This window comes from Engystomops pustulosus, chromosome 6, assembly GCF_040894005.1.
Source record: "Engystomops pustulosus chromosome 6, aEngPut4.maternal, whole genome shotgun sequence".
NCBI classification, from domain to species: domain Eukaryota; kingdom Metazoa; phylum Chordata; class Amphibia; order Anura; family Leptodactylidae; genus Engystomops; species Engystomops pustulosus.
Window position 1 is genome coordinate 20,460,081 of NC_092416.1, and position 10,445 is coordinate 20,470,525.

Genomic DNA, 10,445 nt, shown 5'->3' on the forward strand with positions numbered 1-10,445 from the left:
GTCCACTTGGCAAATGAGGTTCAATGTGGATAAATGTAAGGTTATGCACCTGGGGGCTAATAATCCAAAGGCAACATATGTCTTTGGGGCAGTAAATCTGGGAGAGTCCCTTGTTGAGAAGGACCTGGGGGTACTAGTAGATCATAAATTGAATAACAGCATGCAATGTCAAGCAGCTGCGTCTAAAGCCAGTAGGATCTTGTCATGTATCAAAAGTGGTATGGACTCTCGTGATAGGGATGTAATATTACCACTATACAAGGCACTGGTTCGGCCACACCTGGAATATGCTGTCCAGTTCTGGGCACCGGTCCATAAAAAGGATGCCCTGGAGCTGGAGAGGGTTCAAGGAAGAGCCACAAAAATGATAAGGGGTATGAGTAAAGATTAAAACAACTAGATTTATTTAGTCTGACTATGTGGGGACAAGATTAATTTATATAAATATATGAATGGTCCATACAAAAAATATGGTGGTAAATTGTTTCTGATTAATTTAAAAGACGAGGGGGCACTGTCTCCGTCTGGAGAAAACAAGGTTTAATCACCAGAGGCGACAGGGCTTTTTTACTATGAGAACTGTCAATCTGTGGAATAGCCGTGCTCAGGCGCTGGTCACAGCAGGGACAGCAGAGAGCTTCAAGAAGGGTCTAGATGCCTTTTTACACCTAAATAACATTGATGCTTATGTTATATAGAATTGTTTCCCCTAAATCCCTTCCTCATCCAATCCCTTCCCTTCCTTGGTTGAACTTGATGGACATGTGTCTTTTTTCAACCATATAAACTATGATACTATGAACTATGTAAACAACATCTTTAATACACCTAGAAATATAAAAGTGTTATACTTTGTTCACATACCGTGCAGTGACAGGACTCACACTGTGCATCATTCTGATAAATAGTTATATATGCTACAAGGAGATCCAACTTTCTATGAAAACAGCAGTGACAAACTCTAACAATGATTATTGTACACAGGGGTGAACCTAAGCTCTGAGGCTGAGGCAACCTATAGCTTTGCGCCCCCTCTGCCCCATCCAGTAATAATATATATAGTATTTTTTTAGTAAGAATGTTCTGCATGCAGTGTCTCACACCCGTGTTACATCAGGTATGAAGACATCCTATTTTTAGGTGACAGATCCTGATTTGTAGCAGATAACTGCACGCCTGATGCTGTCCCCATCTAGCTTCAGGTGGTGATGCCTGAGGCAAGGGGCTCAACTCACCTCATGGCTGGTGCACCCCTGATTGTACAGCACTGTTGATTTGCAGGGAGAAATGAGGCTCCTTGCATCATATTTGCACTGTAATGCAGTCCCTCCCAGGACACTGCGGTCGACATGATCAGACTGTGGTGAAAATAGTAATATGAATAATTACATAAGTATTACAAATGCTGCAATACTACAAATATGTATTGTAATTGTGTATTTCTACCACACCCATCTGTCTCCTGTGAACTCTGCTCTGGTATACTAACAGTTTATCCACTGTGATTGACAGAATCTTTCCCCACTTTCATTGCTGATATATCCGATGTCAGAGAACTGATCCAATCATCTTCTGGATCGGGGCTCTGACATTTCATAAATGTTTTGTGGACTAGTATTTATTGCTTGCCGTAGTCTTGTACTGAGATAGCTAGGGTTCATTCTGTCTTATAGCTTCTGACTATCTGTTGGCCTAGTGATTTTGCACTGCATTGTGCTCTTGGTTCTGATTGATATTTTTTGATTATACCCTTAAAGGGGTATTCCCATCTAGGCATTCACATTTAATTAATTTTCCATGCCTGACCTCCTGGATTCAGCGATCATTACCACAGGACGGCTGGGGGACCTGCAGTAACTCCCCGATATTTCATATACAAAAACCTTTTGTTTTTATGTGAAATCCCTACAGCAGAGGTGGCCGTAACCAGGGACAGTCTTGTTTCTAAGGAACTATATGACTACATTTATGAGAAATTATCTTCACACAGGTAAAAATTTTTTAATAACATCTTATTGAAGAAATGTTTATGCAACACCCTCGCCGATGCAATGGCGAAGGAGTGTTTGCGAATAAGCCCCATAGTATGTCACCACATCACAGGGGGACATTGCAGTGGTTAATCCTGCCTGGCAAGGCAGAAGTTAAATCTGTGTATGATGTAAAAGTCCAGTATCCAATGATCTGTGTTACATCCTGTCTCTGTGAACTGAGAGGTAATTGGAGGAGCAGCCACCACCTGACCAAGGGGAGATAATAAAACCCCCTGGCCAAGAATATTCTAGAGAGCAGTTAGCTGAGCAGTAGCTCAGAGGCAGAGACTGGAGTCTCTCCAGTACAGACTCCTCGGAGTCTGTACAGCTAGCACCAGACCAGAGCAGGAAGAGCCTAGCCCCTGCCTGGAGTGGAGATAGTAGCTAGGTAGTGAGGAAAGGGGTATCATCCTACCTTCAAGGGTGATATCTGAAGATATCCAGGATCAAGCTGAAGCATCCTATTAGGACACAGCTGCCTCCCAGCCTGCCCTCTGCATCCAGGCTGGTGATCTACATCCTGTGGCTCCCTCCAAATACCTCTCCAGTACTCCACCATCTTGTTAAAGGCACGTTGCTGATGTTCCTGTCGGTTCCAATAAAGAACTGTAAGTTGTTTTTGTTCAACCTCTGCCTCCGTCTGGTCCCTGCTACTACAGCTGCCCTCATCACAGGCACCCTGTCCATCACCCAGAGACTCACACTCTAGAGACCAAAGGGTTGCCCCAGGGAGATCCGCTATAGCAGCCTCTCCCTCATCATTTCTTGCCAACACCACCCTGCTGGAGACCTGCCAGGCTGTAGGACAGCCCTCCGGTTCCCCCGTACCAAGCACCGTGACAATAGCGTGCTTAGGCCGCAACCGCCAGCCACTCCGGTACCGCGGGCCCCGGCTGTCACCAGGCCTCACCTCAAAGGCTAGGCCCTCTCCATAGCCGGTAAGTCTTTGTTGCATATTGCAGCAAAGGCTTACCGGTAACACTGCAATGCTGCCGGAGGCTTCAAAAAGATGGCGCCGCATGGCGCCGATGACGTCACGGGGAGCGGTGATCCGTTGCCATGACAGCATTGGGCCTCACGAATAATGAATGAGGAGTAAAATCCCCATATACTGCCATACTGTAGTATGGCAGTATGTAATAGGATCGATCAGACAACCTAGGGTTAAAGTACCCCAGGGAGTCTGAAAAATAGTTAAAGTAAAAGTAAAAAAAAGTTTAAAAAAAAAAAATTATATTAAAAAACCCTAAAAATTCAAATCACCCCCCTTTCCCTAGAACTGATATTAATATTAATAAACAGTAAAAATCATAAACACATTAGGTATCAACGCGTCCGAAAATGTCCAATCTATCAAAATATAATAACGGTTTTTCACTGCGTTTAACCTCGTAACGGAAAATAGCGTCCAAAGTCAAAAATGACATTTTTTTGCCATTTTGGAAAATATAAAAAAAATAATAAAAAGTGATCAAAAGGTAGCACAGTCCTAACAATGATAGCAATGAAAACGCCATCAAATGTCGCAAAAAATGGCACCACCCACAGCTCCGTACACCAAAGTATGAAAAAGTTATTAGCGCCAGAAGATGGCAAAATCAAAAAAAAAATTTTTGTACAGGAGGTTTTAATTTTTTTAAATGTATGAAAACATTATAAAACCTGTACAAATGTGGTATCCCTGTGATCGTAGTAACCCAAAGAATAAAGTAGACCTGTCATTTGGGGCACACAGTGAAAGCTGTAAAATCCAAGCCCACAAGAAAACGTTGCAAATGTGTTTTTTCACCATTTTCACTGCATTTGGAATTTTTTTCCCGCTTCCCAGTACGCGCCATGGAATATTAAATACCGTCTCTACGAAGTGCAATTTGTTACGCAGAAAATAAGCCATCACAGAGCTCTTTATGTGGAAAAATAAAAAAGTTATAGATTTTTGAAGGTGGGGTGTGAAAAATGGAAGTGAAAAAACTAAAAAAGGCCAAGTCGTTAAGGGGTTAAGCCTTTTCACCAGTCTGTCCTCTGACCTTGAATAACAGCTACACTTTATATTTTAACCCAAAAAACACTAAAGCTATCCAAGGTAGCAATGTAGGAGACAGCGGGAGAACAGCACAGGAAGGCACAGTAGGAATCACGTTCTAGGGAACACAGGAGCTGGCACACGGATCAGGAACACAGCAATGGACTGGCACACAGATCTGGAACACAGCAACAGACTGGCACAGGGATCAGGAACACAGCAACGGACTGCCACGCAGATCAGGACCGACACACGGGACAACAGGGTACACAGGAACGCAGGATACACAGGAGGGCTTTCTCTTCAGGGAATGGCTTGAAGATCCGGCAAGGGTCACAGGAAGGGGCAGGAATTTATGTCAGGCCAGCACCCTTTAAATCTTTGCAATCCGCCGCACGCGCCCTAGGAGGCACGTACACGCGTGCCGAACAGCGGGAGCAGCAAAGACTGCTGCTGGAGCCAGGAGAGATGAGTTCCGCTGGGCTACAGGGGCACACGGAAGGACACGGGTGCGCCCGCTATCCGAGACAGGGATCGTGGGAGCACCCATAACAGTACCCCCCATTTCGGCCTCCCCCTCTTCTTCTTGGTCCCAAGAAATCTCAGGAGGAGAGTCCGATCCAAAATGTTCTCTTCGTGCTCCTAGAATCTCTCCTCAGGCCCAAACCCCTTCCAGTCTACAAGAAAGAACTGCTTACCCCTCACGATCTTCATGTCCAGAACCTGGAAGATTGCTGGGAGAAGCGGTCCAAGACGACTGGCTTCAGGACGGAGACATGGAAGGAGTTTGGGATGCACATAGATGGAGGTAGGCAGAGCTTGTACTCTACTTGATTACCTCAAAGGGAACAAGGAACTGGGGACCAAGTTTGTAGCTGGGTATCTTAAGCCGGATGTATCTGGAGCATAACCATACTTTGTCACCAGGAGAGAAGACAGGAGGTGCTTGACGTTTCTTATCAGCCTGGGTCTTGGTACGGTCTGTAGCTCGTAGAGGGGCAGGTCTGGTCCCAAATAGACTTGAGGTCCTGCACAAGAGCCTATACCACAGGGACATCAGATGGAGTAGACAGCAGAAGAGGAGGGGGAGGAATACGTCTATAGACCACAAAGAACGGAACCGAGCCTGTAGACCCCGAGACCAGGGAATTGTAGGAGAACTCAGCCCAAGGTAGAAGGTCAGCCCAGTTGTCTTGACAGGCTGAGACGAAGTGGCGGAGGTAGCAGCCCAAAGTCTGGTTCACCCTCTCTTTTTGACCATTCGGCTGAGGGTGGTAGGCAGAAGAAAAGTCAAGGTTTACCTGAAGCTGGTTACACAAGGAACACCAGAACTTGGACACAAATTGGACTCCTCGATTGGTCACGATGTGTAGCGGAAGACACGGAGTGTGGAGGAGGATCGTGGGAGAACCCGTGACACTAACACATCTAACAATATTTTACAGGGGGAGAGAGAGGTTTTCTAAATAATGCTGAGGCTCAGACTCTGTACTGGAAGCTGCTGTGTGGGTGTGGCTAGCAGTGAGCAATGAAGCCTTAGTACTCCTAAGAATTCCTGAAATAAGAGTAGAGCTACATTGATATGACATTTTATAGGAAGTAAAGCTTCCACCAGATAATCTGAATGTTCATAGACCATAAATGGTGGTGGAGGTAACGGATGTGTCCTGGCGCTCAGATTAGGCATTCATGACAAAATCCTCATAGACAAACTTTTACCATTTGACCACCAAAATTGTACTCCGCCTTGTGTTACTGGAGGGGTTCTAAAACTGACAGTCAGGTGCACTGGACGAGCGGCAGCACAGGCAGCAGCAGGAGGAAAGCTCCACATTTGTGTCTGTGGTCAGTTGTAGGTCCTACACGGGAAAACAAATGGATCATGCCTATCACTGAGGCAAGGTAGTAAAAAACATTGTTTGGTATACTCATAAACAAAGGTTAAAATTGTGCATATAAGTATAAAAAACGCCAAATACCTTACCCTAACTAGGTATCGCCTCTTCAGGCTTCTTCCGGGGCATCAGTTCCACCAGTTCCTGCATACGACTTCTATAAGAGAAGTCACTGGTGTCAGCGGTATCCTAGAATCTATTAAATTGTCTATGGTATTATTTGTAAGTTTAGGGTTAGATTAAGAAGACCCCCTGTGTGATGGGGTGGGGTTTCAGTCCATGTAAGTTGCTAACACTAAGGCTTTCACCTTGACATCCCAAAATTTACAGAAGGCTTTGTGTATGAGAAGTGATACTTTACTGGTCAGACACCACAAGAATGTGCCCCAGTTTCCCACCCTGGGTATTGACTCACCTAAAAGCAGTAACACATATGCACTTATCAGATTGTTATTGCACCATATGGAGTTATGTATTTCCTGGTCTAATATTAGGATGTAATCCTAAAAATACTTGTCGTTGGAACGTTCAGATCATAAGATATAATAAGACAACACAATTAATGTTTGGCAATAATAAAGTTATTTGCATAAAGTTGCAGCATCTTTCCCAATTGTGCCTATTCTCACCACCATATAATTGTCCAGTCTTCTCCTGGTTTCCTGGTCATATTACTTGTATCCTGGTGACACCCATATAAATTATACACCAAATCCTACACAACTTACAGGTCACACCCTGAAAACACCTAACCATCATATATATAAACCCATAACAAATCCCTGCAAACCAGACGCCGGTACCCAGTGCATCGTCCAAGTAAGTACCAGAGCTACTACGATTTTATACATATATCCAAGTATATATATATTATAAGGGGAAAAACTAACTGCTATATGTCATAGAGCATGAGCTGGACCAAAAACTACTGCAAAGATAGTCTCCATCTCTGGAGGACTCAATATGACCATTTATGAAGGGGATTCCCATTCACTTGTATGGTCGCCTTGTAATACCACATTTCTCCTTTAGTGGCCACTGTAGAAAAACAGATTGGACAATGCTTGTAGTTCACACCTCAGACATATCTGGTGATTGTACCAATGTAGTATAATAGTCCAGGGAATGTTATTGGATTCGGGAATCAGAACAAAATTTTTGTTGGATAAAAATTTGAGACGTTATCAAATCTATTGATACTTTACAGGAAAAGTCGGATCATTGTTGCTGAACATGGCCCGAGCCTCTGTGTTGCTGCTGTCATCCCTGGGTGAGTTAATATATATCTGTACATTATTTTCTCATGATGCAAAATAATCCTTCCATCCGTCCAAGATCCAGTGCCCTGGATTCCTAAATCTTTCTGCCTCCTCCAGGCACAGACAATGTTGAATTCATTGATGGTGCAGGAAACCCTCTGTGGGGGACCAATAGTAATGGGGGCACTATATATGCAAGGAGTGAAGAGTAGTGATGAGCGGACCCCAAACACAAGGTGGGGGACCAATAGTAATGGGGGCACTATATATGCAAGGGGTGAAGAGTAGTGATGAGCGGACCCCAACCACATTGTTCATGTTTGTAGCAAACATTGTGGCTTTGTGTCAGTAGAACACAGAGGCGGAGTTCAATCGAAGCCCCACCCCCCATTACGGAAACACCCACAATCGGTGCTAGCACAGGAAGCGACACGGGTGATGTAACTGGGATAACAGCACAGATCTCAGGTGTTAGCGGTGGGTGAGCAGACCCATTTAGAAGGTTAACACCCGCGATCGGTGCACTTATGTTGCCTTAGGGGCAATTCCTATTATAAGGGGGTGGAACCTTCTGTAAAGAAGGAAGTGGCAGAAAAACTCGTGATTTTTTTATTACATTTGAGTATTAGTAGTTTTGTTCATTATACATGTTCTATGGATTTTTTCTATGGATTTAGATGTCAAGAATTTATTTTTTTTATTTTTCAGGTGTGATCCTTATTCTGATAACTGCACAATGTACAGAAGGTGAGAGGACTTTACCCTATAAGAATTGAATTATTTAGTTTCATCCTCCTGTATGACTCTACCTTATATGTGATGGGTATTATAGACTGTGTCGGACTGGCCCACCAGAGTACCAGAGGATCCTCCGGTAGGCCCTGGCTCAACCCAATACTGAACCCAAGAGCGCCATCAGAAAACACCACAAGTTGGAGGGTACTAGAGTATATTTCCTGGGGGATAATGAAGAGTGGGCCCCCAAATTGATTTTCTCTGGTGGGCCAGAAGCTAGTTTAACACTGATTATAGATGTGAGTCCTGTTACCTGATGTATATGGAGCATTTATATACCATGGGACTGGAAATGACAGAATAAAGGGGATCTATCAGCTACTGGGTCACCCCAAAAATACAAGAAGCTTTATATAAGACATGATATAATATTTCCAGAAATCATTTTCCTGTTTCCATTCAATTTAATAGATTTGAGATTTTTGGTGCAATAGGGGCGGGGGCATACCTAGTGTAGAAAAATCGGTGAAAATCGGAATCAGGTGCCCCGGCAGTTATGGCCCCGCCCACAGAACATTAATTCGAAATAAACTTTTCTCTGAAATGAGAAATTTATTGGAATTAGATAAGTTACGTCTGGAAAGGTTATTAAGTATCAGAACCTCGGTGATATGGGTTCTGGAAGAGTTTATCACGTCTTTAAAAAAAAATAAAAAATCACTATTCACAGTCTTATTATTCTTATTCTTTTATGGTCATTTCACGTTATGTACTGAATGGATCGAGAGAAAGGCAGAAAATCGGACATGTCTACATGGGAAACAGCGCCACCTATATTCATGGTTAATGTCTTGTATTACAGGTCAGCAGTGCACCGGAAACACCGTCTTGACCAACTGTGGGAATAAATGCAAACAATCGTGTGAGACCTACTACAATCCTGAAAGAATTTGTACTTTACCATGTGGGATTGGCTGTTACTGTAAACCTGGATACTACTATGATGATAACGGTAATTGTGTCCTTCCTAAGGACTGCCCCAAAAAATGATTCAAAACATGACCCCCCCAATAATATTCAAGGATCAGAATATACAGTAACCTCCCCAATGATAAGGAGACCTGTCTAATGGGAATAAAGAGATTGGTAAAAGTTTATTTTTCTGTTTTTATTTATGCCGAAAACAACCACGTTCAATGGCCAGATCTCTATGCAATGTCTGTGCAATCTCTGTGCAATCAGATCAGAGTCAAACTGATGAAGGATTTATCTTATAAGTAGTTTCTGGAATCAGTTTCTGAGGTTTATTGTATATTGGGCCAAATGTATCACTTGTTTTTTTCTGTTGTATTTGCACCTTTTCATAGTATTGCACTGTTTTTGCGCAAGTTTTGTGACTAAATGCCAAACAAGCCGCACAGCAAGAATAACCAGGTTTCTCTCATTTATCCTCCCAATCCAGATGTTTTGTTGCACCTAATAATCATTCATCATTAGCAACTTGTTCATTAAGCAAAACTGAGCTCTAGTGCAGAGCAGCTTATCCCCAGCAGCAGAGCTCAGCAGACTACAGACACTGGTAATGGGTCGTTCGCTAAGTGCTGGCACAAAGAGCTCACTAAACCCTGCCCCAAAACAGCTCACAATGCCCCTTTTAACCCGTTAAAATCCTATCACTAGACACTATGTGCAGCCTCTGTTTACCTTCTATTTATAAACGATCTGCAAAAGGACAGGACAGAGAAGTGTCTCCGTGTAGTAAATAATAAGAGGCAGGAACTCAACTCATCACAGATGGTTGTAGCTTGTGATAATTCTGGGGCAACAACTGCACTTAAGGGCAGAACACTGAGACATCACAGATTATAGATTAGCCAGACAACCCAGGGAGGGACAACATTTATAATGAGACCCCTGCCTCTTAATGAATTTGGGGAATCTCATTCCAGTGGGCCTCTAACTAAAGACCCCGTACCCAGACACTACAAACTTGGCAGCTTTGACTGTCCATCTAATGTGTATGAAGCCCTACTGCTTCTGGCTCCAAGCCCTGTCTATCTATCTCATATCTATCTATCTATCTCCTATCTATCTATCTCCTATCTATCTATCTCATATCTATCTATCTATCTATCTATCTCATATCTATCTATCTATCTATCTATCTATCTATCTATCTATCTATCTATCTATCTATCTATCTATCTATCTAACTATATGGACTCAAGTTCCCCTTCTATTTCACCTTGTGTGTCCTTTTCGCAATATGACCCCTTATGTTTATCAAGTGCCCCCCTATTCTTGGCCAAATAACTCACAAATATCTTGTTTAGTGCCCCTTTTTTTAACACGTGCCCCCTTATTCTTTTACAAGTGCCCCAGTTTTATAAAAAATAAAAGTGCCCCTTTAAAGGCATTTTTCCCACAAAGGAAAGTTAACTTGCTGATCAGTGGGTATCTCTGTGCTAAGACCCCTGCAGATTGTGAAAACAAGGGGTCT

General features: G+C 43.1%; 1 protein-coding gene across 1 annotated transcript; it reads left to right on the forward strand.

Moving 5' to 3' along the window:
• Positions 1–6,693: 6,693 nt before the first annotated feature.
• On the forward strand, positions 6,694–9,102 carry LOC140065569 (chymotrypsin inhibitor-like). The gene is made up of 4 exons (XM_072113160.1): positions 6,694–6,770; positions 7,159–7,221; positions 7,919–7,957; positions 8,808–9,102. Exons 2-4 carry the CDS (start codon positions 7,185–7,187, stop codon positions 8,993–8,995), a joined length of 264 nt encoding a protein of 87 aa, XP_071969261.1. The 5' UTR covers positions 6,694–6,770; positions 7,159–7,184; the 3' UTR covers positions 8,996–9,102.
• The last annotated feature ends 1,343 nt before the right edge of the window (positions 9,103–10,445 follow it).